General features: G+C 33.7%; 5 protein-coding genes across 11 annotated transcripts in view; 1 reads left to right on the forward strand and 4 right to left on the reverse strand.

Annotated features, from left to right (window-relative positions):
• zf(traf/ring)-5 (zinc finger protein) overlaps positions 1-4,150 on the reverse strand; it is a 9,039-nt gene extending 4,889 nt beyond the window's left edge. The window contains 9 exon segments of one of the 2 annotated variants that reach the window (NM_001078448.1): positions 294-358; positions 550-702; positions 1,153-1,287; positions 1,602-1,747; positions 2,290-2,451; positions 2,703-2,846; positions 3,324-3,403; positions 3,603-3,660; positions 3,957-4,150. In NM_001078448.1, the coding sequence (NP_001071916.1) occupies positions 294-358; positions 550-702; positions 1,153-1,287; positions 1,602-1,747; positions 2,290-2,451; positions 2,703-2,846; positions 3,324-3,403; positions 3,603-3,660; positions 3,957-4,106 (1,093 nt within the window). In that variant the 5' untranslated portion in view covers positions 4,107-4,150. 2 annotated transcript variants of the gene reach the window in all.
• A 1-nt stretch (position 4,151) lies between these two features.
• On the reverse strand, positions 4,152-5,131 carry LOC100183012 (translin-like). Its single transcript, XM_002126768.4, has one exon. The coding sequence runs from the start codon at positions 5,004-5,006 to the stop codon at positions 4,314-4,316; it is 693 nt and encodes a 230-aa protein (XP_002126804.1). The 5' UTR covers positions 5,007-5,131; the 3' UTR covers positions 4,152-4,313.
• A 332-nt stretch (positions 5,132-5,463) lies between these two features.
• On the forward strand, positions 5,464-7,817 carry LOC108949898. The gene is made up of 2 exons (XM_018813909.2): positions 5,464-5,618; positions 5,717-7,817. The coding sequence occupies exons 1-2, from the start codon at positions 5,479-5,481 to the stop codon at positions 6,921-6,923; spliced, it is 1,347 nt and encodes a 448-aa protein (XP_018669454.2). The 5' UTR covers positions 5,464-5,478; the 3' UTR covers positions 6,924-7,817.
• LOC100179109 (complement component C6-like) lies at positions 6,557-12,436 on the reverse strand. The gene is made up of 13 exons (XM_026834400.1): positions 11,961-12,436; positions 11,709-11,873; positions 11,340-11,498; positions 11,015-11,179; positions 10,572-10,721; positions 10,242-10,465; positions 9,968-10,103; positions 9,704-9,818; positions 9,502-9,637; positions 9,247-9,437; positions 8,880-8,987; positions 8,612-8,769; positions 6,557-8,530 (listed from the first exon to the last, which is right to left on the reverse strand). Exons 1-13 carry the CDS (start codon positions 12,114-12,116, stop codon positions 8,300-8,302), a joined length of 2,094 nt encoding a protein of 697 aa, XP_026690201.1. The 5' UTR covers positions 12,117-12,436; the 3' UTR covers positions 6,557-8,299.
• A 649-nt stretch (positions 12,437-13,085) lies between these two features.
• On the reverse strand, positions 13,086-22,015 carry LOC100176784 (thrombospondin type-1 domain-containing protein 7B-like). Of its 6 annotated transcripts, XM_002122325.4 has the most exons (22): positions 21,843-22,010; positions 21,410-21,568; positions 21,017-21,181; positions 20,765-20,923; positions 20,434-20,598; positions 20,185-20,343; positions 19,910-20,074; positions 18,886-19,044; positions 18,544-18,708; positions 17,651-17,809; positions 17,148-17,312; positions 16,597-16,755; positions 16,232-16,396; positions 15,781-15,939; positions 15,345-15,550; positions 14,970-15,108; positions 14,671-14,785; positions 14,471-14,606; positions 14,212-14,402; positions 13,894-14,001; positions 13,546-13,703; positions 13,086-13,466 (listed from the first exon to the last, which is right to left on the reverse strand). In XM_002122325.4, exons 1-22 carry the CDS (start codon positions 21,957-21,959, stop codon positions 13,236-13,238), a joined length of 3,504 nt encoding a protein of 1,167 aa, XP_002122361.1. In that variant the 5' UTR covers positions 21,960-22,010; the 3' UTR covers positions 13,086-13,235. The 6 variants fall into 6 exon arrangements, with proteins under 6 accessions (XP_002122361.1, XP_026689791.1, XP_026689789.1 ...); XM_026833990.1 differs by lacking the exons at positions 18,886-19,044; positions 19,910-20,074 and having other exon boundaries at positions 21,843-22,015; XM_026833988.1 differs by lacking the exons at positions 18,544-18,708; positions 18,886-19,044 and having other exon boundaries at positions 21,843-22,015.
• Positions 22,016-22,454: the final 439 nt, after the last annotated feature.

Here is a 22,454-nt window from a genome sequence, read left to right on the forward strand (position 1 = left end):
GATGCTGAGGTGACTCTAAGGATCCCTTCTTAATTATTGATTTATGTCAAGGCTCAAGCAATATAATATATAAGTGAAGTTAGCCTACTATATAATATACCATACTATACTATATACACAAGTGTAGCATGGAACAGATCGGGTAAAAATATGGAGATTAGAAAAAATTATGATGAAGTAAAAAAGCTCATATGATTAAGTAATACTTTAATCACCTATTTCTATCTAACAACCAAAGATAAGAGAATAAAGTGTTTATAAATACGCTTGCACGAAAACACCACGGTACTCACCTAATTTCATTTCAAAGTTCTTTTCCAGTTCGTCCATTCTACTCACAGTTTTTGATAGCATCGATCTAGAAATAAATTTGGGAAAAAATATTATTGTCGCAAAAAAATCCCTTATTGCTTTCAGCTTTAAAAGTCAGGCATTAAAATGTGAAAAAAATTCAGGGTATGGTTTCATGGCAAACCATAAATACAAGAAAAGGAACGGATTAATTTAGTTGTGCAAATAGTTATACCTGTAAAACAAAAAATGCTTTACCTTAGGAAAGTGTTTTCTTCATCAGCTTGCTTTAGTGAGAGATGCATTTTGTTAATTTTTTCTTCCGTAATTTGCAGAAAGTCTTTCACAAACTCATACTTGCATCCTTTCATATGAGCTGCTTGTGTCTCACGATCACCAATGAACAAACATCTGTGATTAAATTATCTTTGTCACCTGACGTCCATTTTCGATTTTCAGTTGGTTCCAAATTAGATTAAAAAATCAATGGAAAATCGCCTTAGTTTTGTGGCCTGAGGTGACTGAGTTGCAGCAATCGCACAATACACTTATTACACTTATTGCAGCAATCAGCAATCGTACAATACACTTAATGTGTGATAACTGCAACTCTGTGCTTTGCGGCTTTTTATTATCTAATACTTAATTACATAGCGCTCCAAAATAACGTTACTTTTTGTAAAATACTGGACTTATTACTTCACTGTGAAAATTACATTTACGCATTAGCAAAACAGGTAGGAATATAAATACAAATATTGTGAATGATATAAATATAAAGAAAGTGTTTGAGCAACCTGTTTCAAACCTTTAAAAGCTTGTGGTTTCCAGTTAAAAACAATCAATGCTCATATTACTCACCCATATTTATGATTGGCACACTGTAGGTTTTTGCAGCTTTTTAAATGTTCTTCTAAATGCATGCGTAGCATGGTTGGGCACATTGGGTTGTTAGGGCAAGATATGGGAGCATATAAACATGAATCTTCATGTGTTCTGAGAATTAAAATCATTGCATTACATTATACAACGATGAAAAGACAAAACTGAAAAAGTATGAAATTAATACAAGCCATATTATGTAACAGACCATGATTTTTTATGTTTCTCTGCAATCACAATAACAAAGGTATATACATTACAAATTTTCCCAATTACTTCGGTAAAACTTGAACCACTGGACCAGGCAAAAAAAATTGTTTTTATCTTAGACAGAAATAAAACACTGTACAACTAAAAAATACTTTTCAACGAAATACATAAAAAAAAAAAAAAAAAAAAAAAAGATTAAATATATATATTATATATACCTTCTTTCAGCAAGTTTCACAGTGAAAGGACATCCAGACTGGTTGACTTCATATTCATTGGAATGATCGTTAACGAGTTTGCATCCATACCTACAGTGGATGTATAACGCTCCTACTTGCTCACTCACAGCCAAGTTGCCCAGGATCTAAATAAATGTTACTACTGTTACATTGGCTGTGGGATTTTCAAAAAATTTACAAAAAACAATTGGTTGAAAATAAAATCATTAGAATAACCAAAACAATTATTTGGAATGGTTGTGCTAGAAAAAATAATCAAAACAGTTGTGAAGAATAAAAGGAAAGTTTTAGAATTAAATCAATATGCCTAAAAACTCCAGGGAAACATCTGTAAATGTATTAGACACGAGTAGAACTACATATGGTTTACAGATATTGCTAGAAATCATAAGCTCAAAAGTAAAAAAATGATTTGCCTTCTTTTTTTAACAACACAATGTAAGTGATTACAAGAGTTGTACCCTGGTGTCAATGCAATGTGATATACCAAATAACCATGACTTGAATTTAAGTCCCCTTTTAATAAACTTTCCAAAGTAGCCTCTAATTTGTATTGTGTGTAAACATGGTATAACTTAAATATTATATTTTACCTCTAGGAATAATAAACACCTTAAAATTTCATATAAGATTAAGTTTTGCATGGGAAGAAGAAATAATAACTTACTGAAGACATCTTTTTATTATCAACAGGACAAGCATCAACAGATACAGAGCAATGCTTGCAGTAAGAATGTCCACATGACATAATTACAGGGTCTTTGTAAACTTGTTGACAAATCTTACAGTAAAGTTGGGCAGAAGGTGTCTCCACAAACACAAGAGGTGCCTGTACAAATACATAGAAACACATTATCATGTAAGTGAGTGCACACTCTCTGTAGGTTAAATACAATAAATGACACAACACTAAAAAAAATATTTCCTTGTAAAAGCAGGCTATATTATGTGCTAGTAAGCACATCAGGAAACTCTAATAAAAAAAACTGTAAAAAGTTTAAGAAGCTGAAAGCAACTTAGAAAGGATTTGTAATTTTAAAGTAAAAAATCAGATGTTATAGAGTTATTTCATAAACTTACATCATCCTCTGTGTTCCTGGATCTAAAAGATGATTGTGAGAGAGTGGATGATGCAGAGTCGTGAGAATTTGAACGAAATAAATTGAACTGGGCAGTGGCTGCAATGCCTCGTTGGAGGCTGCTGTGTGTACTTCCACCATGTAACTGGAGTGGAATTAATATTATATACGGTTCATTAATGTGGGTATGGATATATGATAGGGAAAATATATTGCACATATTACATATTGCAAAAGATATTAAAAACAAAACTTTTATAAATAAACAAAGCAAAAATATTCAAAACAAAACTTTAAAAAAGTGCTAGTTAGTATTTATTAAGCTTGTGCTGAAGTTGGACACATAAAGATATAATATTGATAATATATATATAATATTAATTTTATTTATCTCTTCCATTCAATAGCGAAGATTAAAAAATATATTAAATGAAAAGACAGGATATAGCGACAAAACAACAGTTATTAAAACACGGTTACATTTAAACACATTTGCATTTAATTGGAAGAAAATAAATATGGTTGCTACACCTAGCAGACAAACAAGCCATTTCTGTTTAAATATTTTAGGTTCAACTTATACTAGAAACAAAAACGTGCATAAATATGTAAAGATACTTACATCTTCCCTGCTATCACTGAAGGACTTGCAGCTGGACATGGAGGTCGTTCGTTGATGCTGATATTCGACTTTCCCTTCGTCTGTGCAATGTAATTAATAAGAAATCTAAAACTTAAAATTTCAGTTTTGCTGAGTTTTATCAGTTGTATTTAAATTACAGTTTTTTAAAACAAGGAAAGAGTGATTTAGATTTACATTACTTTTTGCGGGAAACAACAAGAGTTATGTACATAATGTATTTCCCAAAGATATTTTATATATAGTTTAATCTAATCATACCTGTTGTTATTGTGGTCACTGTGGAAAATGAAGGTCCGAACGTAGTTTCTAATCTTGGCTGTAATAAGAATGAATATAGCTTGTTAAAAAGCAAACATATAGCTTGTTAAAAAGCACAGAAGTCAAACTGGATACAGAATTTAAAAATTTGAAAAAACTGTATAAAAGAAGTAAAGAACTACATGTAAAAGGACTAAAAAGGTATTGCGGTAAAATTGACCATGAGACCATCTAATATTTATATGTGAAAAAAAACATAAAACTACTAGTGGATGCTACATTTTCTCTTCGTAAACAAAATTTACAAACATTTCCAGTTAAAAAACATTTAGGGAATCATAAAGCATTCATTACAGTAGAAGCTCTCCCATCCTGACTGAAGAGTGAAGATCGAGATCTTGATGCTCCGGACACAGATGCGCTTGATCGACGAAGTGGAACAGGAGTGTTCTCCGTATCATTGGAGGTTGGTGAACGAGTTGATCCGAATCTATATCTTGACATAACCGAATGGAAAGTTACCTAACAGCAGGAACATGACATTTTACACTGAAATGGAAACAAATACTTAGAGAAAAAATGTTGGCAATATGCCTCCATTATTAGGAACCATTTCTCATTTTAAATTAATTTTACATTGAAATCATCAGCTTAAAAAGAGCTGAAATACAGATGTACAAATGACTGTGAATTTCGGTGATATTTAAAAATTCATTCACCCTCATCAATTTTAGGGCCTAAACCTCTTATTTTAATATCATATACAACTTGTTCAATCTTCTTTGAATCATATTTCAATCCGTCATATTTTTTTCTTAAAAAGTCATTCTTTAAATTCAGCAGTCGAAACCCTGCCTCCAGGTCATACACAAATTTGGAAATCTTTATTGGAGTTTTAAAATCGCCAGCAGTTACGCAATTTACTGCCAGCCGCGATAATTCTCCAGCCATAAGAAGTAAGCCACACAAATAGTCATCCAGCTCCAAATGAAAACCGGCACTTTTCTCAACACTTAAACCCATTAAATCTGCAACCTTTTGACGTTCTACCAGTTTTCCAAACTCAAGGAATTCCACCAAGCTTAAATAAAACGAAAATCTAGTGGTGACCCCTTGCCACAGAGAACAGTATTTAAAGTATTGCTGTTTTCCGACAAGTAAGCTAAGTTTCTCATAACAGACTCGTACACTATCAAATATGGCTTTAACTTGATGGCATATTTGCTTTGTAGTACTACCGGCGGAACACGGTTGGTGTATTCCTTGTAATATAGTTGATATCCTTCTGGCATCTTGCTCAAGATCATTAACATTATCGCGTATTTTCTCCTTCACGTCATGTTCCGTTTTCAAGAACGATTCGATGTCACGAAACATTCCAAACACACCGACCTCTTCATTCATCTTTTGTTAAGATATCTCCGTAATTAAGGTACGCGCAAGTCTACTTGCTAACCTTTTAGACAGTGTAATACACATTAGCGCCTAATTCACTAGTTAGTGTTGCGAATGAAACTTTTGCAAACCTCTACTGCCCACGTGCGGAACAATTTTATTACGAAACGCAAACACCACACCAAACACATTGTAAGCACCTAAATTCTATATTTCAAATCTTATTTTAAACAATTTATAACGCTATAGTTTAACCCAGATTTAGCCCAAACAGCAACCATGTCTATTCAGTGGGGGCTACAGTACTTGCGTTTTTAGGCCACAAATGAAATACTCAACTCAGTTCTGCTGACTTTAAATCGAAAACGAAAGTTTCCACGTATTAACGTCGTGTCTGGAAGGTTTTCAACGGAGAGTCATAATAAGTTTAAACCGGATCTTTATTTTATTTGTTTCGAACTACTGCGCAGCATCGCGGCGCATGCGCAATAGCACAAATATATTAGTCGAAACGAATATATCACGACATCGTAGCAAACAAAAAACTTCCTTTAACACCAAAAGGACTTTCCAGTTTCTCTGTGTAAAGTCCCTGGAAATCACTTTGGTCAACACTGCAAGGTATTTTAACGAAGGGGAATTCCCACACGATTCTCAGTGTTATATTTACTATCTATTACTAGCAGTATTTATTTGTACTAAATTATTATTTTTAAAAGGAATAGGAATATGAAAAGAAAACTAAAAGCAAAGGAATCTTTTATTCCCTATTCAAGAATATACAAAGCAGTTGAAAATGGTAATGCGTGGCTGCTACGTACATTGGTGGAAAGGTATGAAGTAAAGTCTTTGCCAGACAACTATTTGTGTGCTGCTATCAAAGCAACAAACGTTGATTGTGTCAAAACTTTGATAAACTTGGGAGCGAATCCTAATGCTAAAGATGAGACCGGGCGTCCCGTGTTACTAAAAACTGTACAGATGCGCCGAGGAAAAGAACCTGAGATTTATGAAATTTCAAAATGCTTAGTGGAGGCCAAAGCTAATGTGAATGCTGTATTTAATGGAGAGACAGCACTCGCATATAGTGCATGTTTTTATGGTGAGAAAGTTATTGACCTGTTTCTTGAATATAATGCAGACCCTCATCTAGGTGTTACTCCAGCAACTACACGAGCTGTTCAGTTCGGAAATTTAGATGCAATTAATAGTTTTACTCCTTTTACCAAAACTACTATTGAGCTTCAAGTAAAGAAGAAACGTCATTCTCCCATCTACTGTTTATTAGATTCCACCCGCATTGAATGTTTGGTTGCTTTGTTGAATGCAGGGTATCCCGTTGATGGTTCTTTGCCGGGAAGTGGCTGTCCACCCCCCCATAATATATGGAATGTGATTAATTATCCTTCTGATGATTTCCATTGTTATTATAGTGCTAACTTTGTTGAATTAGTTACAACTCTTCTTGAAAATAAGCTCAGTGTAGCTACCTTTACAAAACCAGCTCTCCGCAAATTGTTGAGGGGAACAGAAACTGGTTCAATTACTCTTCTGTTGCAGGAAGGTATTACAGAAGCTCTGTTTGAAAAATTACCCACAGAACGTGAGGTGTATAAAACAATTGGGTTTGACGTTGAAAACCCCAGACTGCCAACGCCGCGAACATTAACCATTTTTAATCAACACAAAACCATGCTTTATTATTTTATAAAATCAATTCCAAATATGGGTGTTACATTTGATGTAGAATATGACATTTTAATCAAAAACTATCCACGTCCAACACTACAGTGTGTGGTACCTACATTGAAAGCTTTATCAAGGTGGGCAATACGTAAATCGTTCCATAAAGTTAAAGCCCCTTTTAATAAAATTGTTTCTCTGCCACTTCCCCAACCTCTTGTCGAATATCTTTATAAAAAGTGATTTTTTTTGTAATATTCCTCGTTCTCACAAGTTTTAATTTAACAATCATAGCATTACTTGCAATAGTTGCAATTACAATGTATCTTATATTTCTTTTAACCAGTGGCGCAGACAAAAAATATCCAAGTTGTTTTCTGTTGGGTGTAGAAGCCACACTTAAACTATAGTTAAGAAATGTATTTAACATTGATTGTTTTTTTTACTTTTTTCTTAATGTTAAGAATATATGTTTCTTCCAGAATTGTTCTATGTCTGTTTTACTGTGTTAGAGGTATTCTAATTAAATAATAATGAAAAGAAGTTACAACAACAACAACAAACTTTTGATACCATACTCAAGGATTTCTAAAGCAGCAGAATGTACACAACAATTGCCGACTTTATTGCAACGATATGAAGTTAAATCTGTGCTGACAAGTGTTTATCAATTAGACAAGTACAATTTTAAAAAGGTCAGGCGGATTTTGTTGAACTGTTAATTAAACATGCGGCAAATGCCAAAACCAAAAGCGATTACCCAGCTTTGCAATGCAAATGGGAAGTATTAATAAAACACCGGAGGATATTAAATCAAGTATTGCAAAAACTTTACTAGATGCTAAAGCTTTAGTGAATGAAGTGCATAATGGTGAAACTGCCCTTTCATACGCAGCATCCTATGATGAAGGGAAAGTGATAAAACTTCAAAGTGGACAATACGTAAAGCATTTCATAAAGTTAAACAACTTATTTACTTACTGCTTCCTTCTTCACTGTTAGAATACCTACAGTGATTTTAATGAATTCTTTTCCCCCACTGTACTAAAATATTTTTACTTACAAATGATGAGATAAAGTATAATATTAGCAATGCGTTTTTCTTTTAATAAATCAATTCTTATTTTGGCTTTAAAATCCTATTATGCTTTAATCAGACTTTTATATATATATATATATACATTTTAGTTATGTATGAAAGTTATACCAAGTAAAATAAAGCTGCAAGGGTGAGTAGTACGAATGAGACTTAAATGTATAAATGTAACTGATTTTATCCTCCCGTGACCGGAAAACGACACTCGTTACAACATGAGTGTTCATACACCTTGTGTCAGCTTACGAGTTACCATGTATATTACTTTGTGGATGATCTTTTTGGGAGGCTTTTTTATGTATAGCTGATAATTTGGACTATTTAATGCTTTGGCAAATTTAGTTCAAGTGTTTTGGCAAATTTAGTTCAAGTGTTTTGGCAAATTTAGTTCAAATATAGCCAGAAGCTATAAATTGAACATTAATTTTAAAAAATAATATAGAAAGCATACACATGATCATGTAATTACAGACAATTAGTTAAGTGCAGTATATGCAAGCGGTTGTAATCTCTATTTGGCATCTTATGCATCACTTCCGTCACACTGGCTTCCATACCAGCCATCCAAGCAGACACATAGACATGACTTTCCTGTATTCACAACCTTCTTCATTGCTCCATTGTGGCAAACTTGTTCTGCACAGCTTGTTGGGTTGTATTCTTGCATGTAATGCAAAAGTGCCATCTCCAGATTTTGTCTTGTTTCATTTGCATGGCTAACACGAGGCCCAACAAGCTCAGATATTGGAGAGATCTGTAATAACATTATTTATTTACTGGTGCTTATCTGCACAGTAAAAATGTTTAAACATTAGGTAATGTATTCTGTTCATACCTTATAATTAAGTATTGCAGGATTGGAAGGTATGCTGTTCATCCATTTTACAAATTTCTTTGCACCACTGTTGATATTAAGAGTTTCTGCAATATCTGGATTGCCTCCAGAAATAAAAGAAACTGCACTGGTTGCCGCATTGGTAAACAATCCATGTCCTAAAGAAGAAAAGTTATGTAAACCCATTTTTAATAAATGATTGCTTACACGTTCCACAAAATAAATTATTTGGTAATTTAATTCTTAAACTTCTTTATAGTTATATTACCGCTTCCTAACTTGGAGCATTTGGTATTTTGAATTAAAGTATCTTCTTTAAACAACTTTATTCTTGCTTCATTTTCCAGACATTTTCTTTGTTCCTCATCAGTTAAGCCTGATGCATATTGCAGTAAGTGGTTTACTTGCGGAAGTTCAAATGTTTTTAATATATTGAGTAAAAGTGGAATGCATATTATTATTACACTATTACTATAGTATATAATAAAGCATGGTTTTAATGCATATTGTTGAGTCGTCACAGCTTTACAAAGGCTAAAAAATATAAACAAATATGTCTTTATAACTCTATCCTGTTTAAAAGTATAACAGATATGTACAACATATTACACTGAATTCTATATAATGAAAACAACCTGAGTCATCCAGAGCAGCTTCACTGTATTTATAGATGTATTCATACTTTCCACCAATGATACCCTTTGTGTAATAATGTGTTCCATACTGGTTAAGGATGTCCATGCACATTTTTTCATTGTATTTAACAGGCAGATTGTCCAGACTTCTTTTGAATACTGGATTCAAGATCAAGTCTCCTTCTTTTAATCTGTGTTTTGGAGTATTTGTGATTTTTATCACATCATAAAAACTGCTTGAAATTAATCAATTACTTGAACTCAGCAATAATGGCAACAGCTTTGATGGAAAAGTATTTGTATTCATGATCATGACTTCCAAGTATCAACTTTTTAATTAAAGAATTATTTCCTGCAACAGCATACGGGGCAGCTTCATGAATTTGGGAGACTGCGAAAAAGTGAAAAGTTTTAAGGTTTATATTCAGTGTTCATTGGCGCAAGAGAATATTCTTACGTTGTTCTGATATTCCAGCATACTCGTGTTTGTTCTGAATATTTTCTTGCATATCTTCCAACAGGGCTGCTAAACTCTTTTCAGATTTTACTTTAAATGAAGTAAATTTTTGCTCCTGGATAATTAAGTTTCCATTCATTTTTTTAAGTTTTTATTTAAACATTCTCTTTTAAAAAACAATAAACATAAAATGCTTTAAATTTTGAAACTATATTAAATTCAACAGAATATTTTCCTGCCTCCTAAAATGCACAAGATAGTTACCATTGGTAAAAATGTTTCGAGATTGTATGGCAATTGGTAGGGGATATCTTTGTCATCATGCACTGTGTCACAGTAGCCATTGTTTATGTTGTTGTCCAACAATGGGACAGTTTTTTCCAAAGTGGCAATGTCAAATCTATAATCGAAAATACTTCTGTTTTTTTTTATAAAACTTATATTGTCAGTTTTTAACAAATAATTTCTGCACAAGGCAAATTCATTATTTTTCTCAAAATGTTACACTTAAATTTAAGGAAAAACACTTTTCACTAACCCTTTTTCTAGAACTTCTGCATTTGGTAGTTTGGTTTTAACTTCACATTCTGCTTGACAAAACAAATTTATGCAAGAACAAGGAGGCATGCAATCCCGTGTTTCTTTTGCAGCCGGACATGCTTTTCCACCACTAGAGGGAGGGGTATCTACACTTCGAATTCGAGATTGTGTTCCAGCTCCACAGAAAGTTGAACATTTTGACCAAGTTTCCCAACCACTCATCTGCAAACTCCATGTTCTTTATTACATTATCAAGATATATAATAGCAGTGATTGAAAATTGACTGCTTAATAAATTAAGAAACTGTTTATGAATATCACATCTTACCTGACAATCAACTTTGCAATTCTTATCTTTACAACCAGCTTCCTCTGTCAGGGACAAACACTCAGCTCCCTCTTGTTTCTCAACAATAGTTCGACTTCTTGTTTTTATTCCAGCACAACTACAAGTGGACCATGAGCCCCATGGAGACAGCTGGGTACATGTTTGTTTAGGGTTTAGTTAGGTAGATATGGTACAAAAATATATTCACACAAGGCAAACATTGGCCATCAAGCAACTAACATGCGCTATACTATTTATAAAATGTGAAATGTTGGCATGTCTTATGCAAACCGTATCATGATTTGCTAAACATAGAGATGTTTATCTTGTGTGTATTGTAATTGGTTTGTAACATTCTCGCATCTTCTAGTGGGCCGGATAAGACACAAAAGCATTTTGTTTTGGGAAATATTTTATAATGTTAAACAGAAAGCATACATTACCACACAGACAGGTTCACATTTCTTGTTTGCACAAAATTTAGAATCAACCAGAGAAGGGCAATGGTTTCCACAGGCTTCAGGACTTTGCACTATGGTTCGTGTTCGACTTTGACTTCCTGGACCGCATGTTGTGCTGCAACTGCCCCATGATGTCCAAGATGAAACCTAATAAATTTAAATGGGAGGAATTTGACATACTGTGCAATGTACTGGTGATGTTACACAAGGACATAATTTTCCACCATGCTTAACAGGAAAAACATTATGCAGATATCGGAAACGTAAAACAATCAATCTTTATTTTAGTGTAGTTAAATTAGCTCACCTCACAGTTTTTTGGTGCAATGACACAAGCTTTGTGCTCACTCAAAGCAGGACATGCATCCCCACCATAAGCTGGTGTGGTTACAATTGTACGCTTTCTACTAAATGTTCCTGATCCGCAAGTTATACTGCACTTACTCCATGCTCCCCATGATGAAACCTGTGCAACATAAAACACAGTGAGTGGTTTACACTGTAATGCTAAATTAATAGTAAAAAATAATGTAATATATCTTAAAAAAACATTATGGATGAAACACATTTTCGCTTTTGCATGGAGCTTTATTTATAAAGTATTGGTGGCAGTTCCCATTACTGGTTTAGTTTGTAATGTACACTAGCTATATTTTATTTATCCATTGCATGTTACCGAGCAGTTTCTTGGGCACTGATAACCTGCACAACCTCGCCGATCAACCAAACTTGGACACGATGCTCCACAGTTTTTGGGGTAAACTGTGATTGAACGAGTTCTAGTCTGAGTTCCTGCTCCACAAGATTTTGTACAAGCTGCCCAAGTGCTCCACGATGATACCTGCAAATGCAAAGTTTATAAAAATAGAAGATTTTCACTCAAAATTATCTCAATTTTAATCGACGCCCACATAGCTAAACATATTACCGCACAGTTAGTTATTCCTATGTAGCACGACTTTCTATCTGTTGTTGACGGGCATGTGTTACCACTTGTGGGGTAAACCCAAATTGATCGATACCTCGACTGCAGACCATATCCACAAGAAACACTGCAGGAACTCCAGGATGACCAGCTGTGCATCTAAAACACCAATATAGGTCACATAAGACTATGTCCCAATAAAATACACAACATATTTTAACATAATAAAAATGTTTAATGTTATTCGGCACTATTGTTTTTAAAATAATAAATTTTTTTGTAACCTGACACGAAACTCTTCGTCTACTAGTGTCTCTTCGCCTTGCAACCCACCATGCATTAGCATCCATTACCAATAGCAATGTGCAAAATATCACCATCATATTTAAAAAAATCATCATGAAGAACTTAATATATAAGGTTCCTCCACTCAATTAAAGTGAGATTAGAAAGTGGTTGGGATATTATTTTATACTTAACCAACTAAAGTTGGATAAAAAGAAAAAAAAACACATTTACTATGTCTTTAAAGAGCTATATCATAAAAACAAGACATCAAAGATAAAAAACTACTTTGTTACATTCTTGTAGTAAATCAGGATTTACTGTTTATTTGCTAGAAGGTTAAAGAGCTCTGCAATTTAAATATAGGGAACAAATATATTTGAAAGGCTCATGGGAATATAATATTCAAACGAATTACTAATAGTCTTTATTCACCACCTTTACTACCATGTATGCCTGTATAAAACAAGTCATATTTAAAATTGCATAACGACCAGTACAGACATGCGTATTTTACAACATTTACTTGAATTTACTTTCACTTTATCAATCACTACAACTTGCTATAGGGCTCCTTAAATGCACATTAACTGACTTAACACTTTGATTATGCGTTTTCATTAATAGAAGAAATCTTGCCGAATGCAGTTGTCGTAAATTTTGTAAATATAAAATGCAGATCAACATTTACCGCATCACACACTTTTTTCTGCAACAGTCTTCTGTGTTAGGTAGTTTTTTCAATGCAAGTAAAAGTAATATCTTCTACATTCTGGTATATAAAATTATACAAGTAGAATATGTCTTTAGAATGTATAAAAGTAGATTGACAAAATGTCAATGTTAAGAATGTATGCAAGTTTTATCACTAGCTTTATTATATATGAAACTTTATTATTGCGAAATTTCATAAAAGCATACATAGGATCATGTAATTATAAACAATTAGTTCAGTGCAATATGTGCAAGCAGTTGTAATCTCCATTTGGCATCTTATGCATCACTTCTGTCACACTGGCTTCCATACCAGCCATCCAAGCAGACACATAGACATGACTTCCCTGTATTCACAACCTTCTTCATTGCTCCATTGTGACAAACTTGTTCTGCACAGCTTGTTGGGTTGTATTCCTGCATGTAATGCAAGAGTGCCATCTCCAGATTTTGTCTTGTTACATTTGCATGGCTAACACGAGGCCCAACAAGCTCAGATATTGGAGAAATCTGTAACAGAATAGTTTTATTACAGCATCATACTTGATAAAATAAATAATATTTTAATCTATAGTACAAAAAATGGTACCTTATAATTAAGTATTGCAGGATTGGAAGGTATGCTGTTCATCCATTTTACAAATTTCTTTGCACCACTGTTGATATTAAGAGTTTCTGCAATAACTGGATTACCTCCAGAAACGAAAGAAACTGCACTGGTTGCCGCATTGGTAAACAAAGTACGACCTAAATAAAATACATTTATGTTTATTTTATTTTAAGTTTCATTCTAAATACCATTTCAAGACAGCTTTTACAATTACTTACGATACTGATAAAGTATTTTTTAAACCTCTGCTATAAAAAAATGTTTTTTATTATTTTTTAGTTAAGTTATTCTTTAATTGCTGGAATTTTCAACTCTAAACCATCTTACTTTTTCCCAAGTTAGAGCATTTAATATTTCGAATTGAAGCATCTTCTCCCAAAAATTCGATCCTTGCCTCATTTTCCAGACATTTTCTTTGTTCCTTATCAGTTAAGCCTGAAACATGAATTTAAACAAGATAAGTCTATTAAGCTTTTAAACGTGTGAGCAAAATGGAAAAAAACATCTGAGGTAAGAGAGTAACTGCTGCAACCAATTTGCATTTATTTAGTGTTGTTGATAATTTCTAAATTTTAATAAACCTACTGTAACATTTGTCAAATAGTTTTAAAAATAAACATTATAACATGTAGTTTAAATTATAACCTGAGTCATCCAACGCAGCTTCACTGTATTCATAGATGTATTCATACTTTCCACCAATGATACCCTTTGTGTAATAATGTGTTCCATACTGGTTAAGGATGTCCATGTACATTTTTTCATTGTATTCAACAGGCAGATTGTCCAGACTTGATTTAAATTCAGGATTCAAGATAAGATCATTATCTTTTAACCTGTTTTTCAACATAATGTAATTCGTTCATCACAGTGTAAACTTTTTTTTAAATAAATGAAATATTACTTGAACTCAGCTATGATGGCAACAGCTCTGATGGAAAAGTATTTGTATTCATTATCATGACTTCCAAGTATCAGTTTTTCAATCAAGGAATTATTCCCAGCAGTAGCATATGGGACAGCTTCATGAATTAGGGGGACTGAGAAAAAGTAAAAAAGATTAAAATCGCTGCAGTGCAGAAAAATGTTCAACAGTAATCTTACGTTGTTCTGATGTTCCAGCATACTCGTGTTTGTTCTGAATATTTTCTTGCATATCTTCCAACAGGGCTGCCAAACTCTTTTGAGATTTAACTTCAAATGAAGTAATTTCATGTTCCTACAATCCAAAAAACATTAATTCAGAATTTTTTGGGGTGCAAACCACACTAAAATGCGCTCTTGTTTTGGAGTTGGATTCTTAACTTTGAAAATTACAAGAATATTTTTAGAATCTAATTTTTTTTTTTCAAAACATTAATACAGATTTAACATGATTATTAATCTAATACTTGAATTCTTACCACGGGTAAAAATGTTTCAAGATTGTATGGCATTTGGTAAGTAACATCATCATCTTTATAATATACCGTGTCACAATAGCCATTGTTTTTGCTGTTATCCAACAATGGGACTGTCTTAACCAAAGTAGCAACATCAAGTCTGCAGACAGATATGGTTATTTTATTTTATTTCTAATACATTTTAATCTTATCGTAGATAATAAATACTTTATTTATAAAGTCACATTTTTGTTTGTGCCCTACTTACACAGACCATTTATTACACATGAATTTATATTTTATGAAACATATTTTTCTACTATACATGCAATATTTCATAGGTTATGTATCAATTTAACACACTACAAACTAATTTTAAGAACAGTTTTAACCCACCCTTCTCCTACAACTTCTGCATTTGGTATTTTTGTTTCATCTTCACATTCTGCTTCACAGAATAAATTCTTACAAGGTTTTGTTTCTTCCAACATGGGACAAGATTTTCCACATCCTTCACTTTCATGAACAATTGTTCGAGTTTTTTGGTGAATTCCAGGACCACACGTTGTACTACATTGCCCCCAAGTTGACCATTTTGACACCTGAAGTAAAATTGATTCTTTTTCTATTTTTTTTTCAAACTTATAGATTTATTTTTACTTGTATGGATGAGGTGCTATAGGAATGCACCTGATGATATCTGGGATTCAGGCCAGAACTGATTCTGATTTTTTTGATAATTGTGAAAGATTGTTCATCCACATTACATTTTATTGAGTTCGGTTTGAGAGCAACCTTAGTAAAACAATTTCACAATAACATTTGTATTTACCTCACAATCTATCTGTGGCACTGAGCAAGACTTCTCTTCGGTAAGTTTAGGGCATTCATCTCCTCCGTATTCAGAAACCTGTGTGATCTCCCTGTAACGCAGCTCAACTCCAGTTCCACAACTTTCACTGCAATCTGTCCAGTCAGACCACTCACCCACCTAAAGCAATCACCTAATTAAACCTGCCATTGCGAGCGTGCAAAATCGGAGTAGCTTTTACAGCAATGGCTCCAACCCAGTAGTCAATAATAAGATGTAGAAACTGTCATAAAGTGAAACAATTGGAAACTGGTAAGCGAGCACATTGTGTATAAAACAGTACACCTAAGTTATAACGATTGCCATTTCCGTCTCACAAGGATAAAGAAAGTTACATCACATTATTGCTAATGTCAAGCTAATATTGCTAAACTTTAAACAAACGGCAAACAGAAAAAAAAATGTTTCATACCACACAGTCCTTTACACAACTTGATGGAATACAAGAGTTGGTTTGTGACAAACTTGGACAAGCTTTCCCACACCCTGATGATTGTGTTGTTATTTCCCTGGATCGAGTAATTGTTGCGTTGGAACATGAACCACTACACTCACTCCAAAGAGTCCATGGTGAAACCTATAACAGTAAATATTAAACTTTGTAAATATCGAAGTAATAATTCTCCAGTAGTAAATTACTACAAAAGCAAAACGTTTCAATGAACTAAACTTCAAGGAGGCCAACTTTAGATATATTTAGCCAATAATGAGCACCGTTGTCTTTTATTAAAATAGAACACAGATAAATTCTCTACAAGAGTTGTTGCAAATCCTCACCTCACAGTCTTGTTGTGAAATTGAGCATTCATCTTTCTCATGAAGATGAGGACACACTTTCCCACCATACTCAGGATAAACTTTCACCTCCCTTGTTCTTGTTATTGTTCCTTCCCCACAACTTACACTACAGTCAGTCCAATCACTCCAGGAAGAAACCTTTTGAATGACACTTTATATACACATAAGAAACTATTTTTTTACTCAAAAAATAAATTTAAAACCACACAAGTCTGATGTTTCACCATACAATCTCTATTTTTCTGTTTAGGGTTTAAAACATAAGGTAGGAGGATAGAATTAATCTGGGTTTCTGCAAGTGATAATGTCAAAAATACAAGTTTAAAATATGTTAACTACTATGTACATGAAATGTATATTTTTTCTGCACTGTTAGGTTTACACATACATAATAATGAGACAAAAGCAGAGTGGCAATTTTGATGCACAACTTACATATCTTCAATGTGTCAGAAGAAAACACTTCTGAAATGTTACCGACCCAATATAACTCTGAATAAATATGAGTAGTGCTTCATACAATAACAAACCTGGCAATCAACAGGGCACTGAATGCCTGTGCAACCTTGGCTATCTTGTAGTGGTGGGCATGCTGCTCCACAGTGATCAGTAGCGACAGTGATGACCCGAGATCGATTTTGACTTCCTGGTCCACAAGCTTCACTACACACTCCCCAACTACTCCATGAAGATACCTAAAACGGATCCAAACAGTTTAATATGTGAATGTTACTTAAACTGCAAATCATCTTATAAAAATGGGAGAAATGTCAAATTTCAAACATATAATATCCTTTGTAGCAAACTAGCTGTTTTTCTGGACAGAAAAAAACAGTTAGTGCTAACAGATATGCATTTAACAGATCTTTAAATATTAGGTATCAAAGGTAAAATGACATAATTAGAAAACATCAGACTTCTAATGTATGCAGAACCTTCCTAGGAAACTGAGGAATAACTGTTTTCCCGAGCTACAGTGGCCATTTTGAATAAAATATAAACATTAATACAGTTTTCAAGGTAATATACTTACAACACAATCTTGTTTTGGTACCACACATGTTTCATGCTCCACAGTAGCTGGACAACTGTCTCCACCATAAGCTGGGTTCACAGTGATATGTCTTGTACGGGAATGAGTCCCATTTCCACATGACACACTACATGAACCCCAAGCGGACCAGGAACCAACCTAATATTCAAATAACATTTAGAAAATACAATATTTATGCTTGTAAATTTTTATCTAAACCCAAGATATAAGTTACTATTTTCAGAATCACAAAATGGCCTTAACGGTTTATATATTAAAAGAAGCAGGAGCCAATAAACACACATACTTTTCAATATTTCTTCGAACAGACAGAGCAAATATTATTGAATCTTACTCAAAGCAGTTGGGGACGTCATTAGGGACCTTGAGCCACTTCTACTGCAGCTAATCACACATATGTCACTCTATACAAACAACTAAAGACAGCTTGAAATTAAATAAATCATATTCTCGTGATAAAGTCAAGTGGCATGTAAATTTGTTGTTGTTTTTTTATATGGCTTTAAAAAAAAGATTTTATTCTGGATTTATGTACTGTGTGTGTGTGTGTGTAGAGTTCATATGCAGCTCTGGTCCATCCAAGAGTACCAAAATTCAAAAAGTTAACTTTATAAAACTCAAATAATAAAAGTTTAACAATGTAGGCCAATGAACTTTTTATACAATAGAATTGCACCATACAGAAACTTGCCTAAAAAGCAAATACACATGAAAAAAATGTTTTCAACATTTGAAAAACTTATTTTTCTAGTGAGCCAGGTTTAGACACTGTTGGTCATTGTGTAAAATGTGAGTCATTTTGATATACTATGCTATTTAATTATACAGAGAGTTTTAAATGGTGAAAGTTGTCAAAGGGACCAAGAAAATACCTGACAATCAACAGGGCACTGAATGCCTGTGCAACCTTGGCTATCTTGTAGTGGTGGGCATGCTGCTCCACAGTGATCAGTATCAACAGTGATGATTCGAGATCGATTTTGACTTCCTGGTCCACAAGCTTTACTACACACTCCCCAACTACCCCATGAAGAAACCTAAAACCGATCCAAACAGTTAAATATGGGAATGGTAGTATAGAAGTTAAGCATCAAATAAAAAAGAATAATATAAAATTTTAAAGCTATAATACCCTTTTTAGGAAACTAATTGATCACTGTTTTTCAGAACTACAGTGCCCATTTTAATAAAAATCTTAACTGTAATACACTTACAACACAATCTTGTTTTGGTACTACGCATGTTCCATGTTCCACAGTAGCTGGACAACTGTCTCCACCATAAGCTGGGTTTACAGTGATATTTCTTGTACGAGAATGAGTCCCATTTCCACATGACACACTACATGAACCCCAAGATGACCAAGAACCAACCTAATATTTAAACAGGATTTAGAAATAGGTATACTACTTATATTTGTGGTATTTTAATTAAATTTTGGATAAACGTGACTATTTTACTAACTACACAATGGCCATAATGATTAATATATTAAAGGAAGCATGAGCCAATATACACACATATTTCTCAAGATTTCTCTGAGTAGACAGAGCAAACATCATTAAATCTTTTTTACAACAAATTGACGCGGCTGTAGCCACTTCCACATACATAGCCCAGTCTACGCAAACAACTTCAGATGGCTTGAAGTTTCAGAGATCATGCACTTATGATAAAGTCAAGTTATGCGTAAACTTGTAGGCTGCCTTTTTCTACATTGCTTTAGAAAAATATTTGAGTCGGGACTTATAAACTATGTGTGTTACAGTTCATAGACAGCTCTGATTCGAATCATAGGCGTATTAATATTTTTAAAATTTAATTTTGGAAAACTTAATAAAAATTTAACAATGTAAGTCGATTTACTTTTCTTACAAGAGTATTGTATCATACATGTCTAAAAGTAACATTAAACTTGAAAACATGTTTTCAACATTTGTACAACATATTTTCCTTGTGAGTCAGATCCAGACAGTGTGAATCATTATGCAATCATAATTTATCAAAAATATTCATAAAAAAACACTTATTTGACCATGCAAACATTAAAGACATTAAGTGTGTGTACGTGTGTACTTTGGTATTTGGTTATACTGATTACAGTTTGAAGAAAAAAGTTTGAGATAGCCATTTTGTATTGTTCTAATCACTTAAATAAATACGACAAACAAATTTGAGCATTCTGTTAAAATTTTATTTAACCGATACTGAAAGTTGTCAAAACGACCAACAAATTACCTGGCAATCAACAGGGCACTGAATGCCTGTGCAACCTTGGCTATCTTGTAGTGGTGGGCATGCTGCTCCACAGTGATCAGTATCAACAGTGATGACCCGAGATCGTTCCTGGTTTCCCGGTCCACAAGCTTTACTACACACTCCCCAACTACCCCATGGGGAAACCTAAAATAAATCCAAATTTTAAAAAGAAAAACACATACAGTATTAGATAGAAAATCTAAAAATAACAGAACTCGACAATGCCAAGGATTAAATAATGTGACTACACTTACAACACAATCTTGTTTTGGTACAACGCATGTTCCATGCTCCACAGTAGCTGGACAACTGTCTCCACCATAAGCTGGGTTCGCAGTGATCTGTCTTGTACGAGAATGAGTTCCATCTCCACATGACACACTACATGAACCCCAAGCTGACCAAGAACTCACCTAAACCAAGAACATAACTGAAACATGCGAATTTATCTTACACGGCTTTTTAAATATGAACAAAAGCAGATTGGGGGGAGACATTTATACCTGGCAATTGACTGGGCATTGAGTGCCAGTACATCCTCTGCTATCTTGTAAAGATGGGCAAGCAGATCCACAATGGGCTGGATTGACTGTTACATGCCGTGTTCGTGTCTGACTACCAGAACCACACGATTGGCTGCAAACTCCCCAACTGGACCATGATGATACCTGTATGATGAATTATTTTAATTAAAGATTGTGAAAGACAATGGTGATTAACTAAACGAGAACATTTCTTTTTTTAACTAAAGTATATAATATACCTTTTGTTCATTTTAAAAAATAACAGAACTCGACAATGCCAAGGATTAATTAATGTGCTAGGTATACTTACAACACAATCTTGTTTTGGTACAACGCATTTTTCATGTTCCACAGTAGCTGGACAACTATCTCCACCATAAGCTGGGTTCGCAGTGATCTGTCTTGTACGAGAATGAGTTCCATCTCCACATGACACACTACATGAACCCCAAGCGGACCAGGAACTCACCTAAACCAAGAACATAACTGAAACATGGCTCAAATCTATTTTTAAACATTTTTATACACATAAACAAAAAATGATTAGGGAAGACCTGCATACCTGACAATTGACTGGGCATTGAGTGCCAGTACATCCTCTGGTATCTTTTAAAGATGGGCAAGCAGATCCACAATGGGCTGGATTGACTGTTACATGCCGTGTTCGTGTCTGACTACCAGAACCACACGATTGGCTGCAAACTCCCCAACTGGACCATGATGATACCTGTTCAACAAACTCTTTTAATTATAGATTGGGAAAAAAAGAATGACTAAATAAACGGGAATATACAATTTTTTTCTTTTTCTTACTAAAGTATATAACATACTTTTTGTTAACATACAGCTAGTTTTATAAACACATTACACAGTATAATACAATAAACATAAAAGGTACACACACACGTTTTATATATTAAATGTGACAATATAAGTTAATTGAATTTCTTCATACCACACAGTTTTGTTTGGAAATACTGCAGGTTTTGGTTTCTGTCAGTCCAGGACATCCTGCTCCCCCATTCGCAGGGTTCACTGTGACATATCGAGATCTAGTTTGTGTCCCTTGTCCACACGTCACACTGCATCCACTCCAGCCCGACCATCCAGATACCTAAAGTAAAATATTTATTGTGTACTTTTCCTTCTGTATTTTAATGTCCATGCTTAGTTTATGCTTTTCTAAGCAATATAGTGAATAGGATGTTTTAATGTTTGGTTTAGTCTATCTGAAGTCGAAATACTTTAAATACATCAGACAGTGACCAAATCAGAAAATCACAAAACATGCTAAACACAAATTTAAAGGGATTTATTTCATTCACTTGATTTTAAAATAAACACCAGTGATAAACACAAAAAGTGGGTTCAAGAAAAACAAATTTTACCTGGCAATTAACTGGTGCAGGTGCACGTCTTCTTCTCCTTCTTCTTCTCCATGCATCTGAACCACTAATCAAACAAATCACAAGTACCAGCAGTAATACTGTTGTGTGAATCTTCATTTTTGTACACTATAGGCAACACAATGCACAAAATATCTTTTCTAACTGCTCAGTATTGCAACTAAGACGATCTGGCGAAACTTTCGAACTCTTCCTTTTATACTCTTTGTTTATCTTTGAACTGCGTGGTCTAACATTTAAAGAATCTTGGTTGAGGTGTTGGTATAGTAAAAGTTTCCATCTTATCTTTGTTTAAGCGTGATAAAAGTTAAACCAAATCTCCTCAAGTTAGAGAGAAGCAATCACAAAGTGTAAATATTGTGCAAGAATACGTGCCTTGAAATTCTAGAATGTAACTGTTGTTTAAGCAATTTTGGCCTTAATAAAATTTTACAATATGTGCATAGGTGTTACACTGAACAAATAAAGTGATGGACAAAGCTTCTGTCTGGAACCCAGTTTTAAGAGGTATATACAGATTTGATTTAGACTTAAAATGTATCAAGAATTTATTAAAACATAATTTATAAATTTAATGCAATAGTTTTATTCAAA

The sequence above is a fragment of the Ciona intestinalis genome, chromosome 1 (genome assembly GCF_000224145.3).
Source record: "Ciona intestinalis chromosome 1, KH, whole genome shotgun sequence".
Taxonomy (NCBI): Eukaryota; Metazoa; Chordata; class Ascidiacea; order Phlebobranchia; family Cionidae; genus Ciona; species Ciona intestinalis.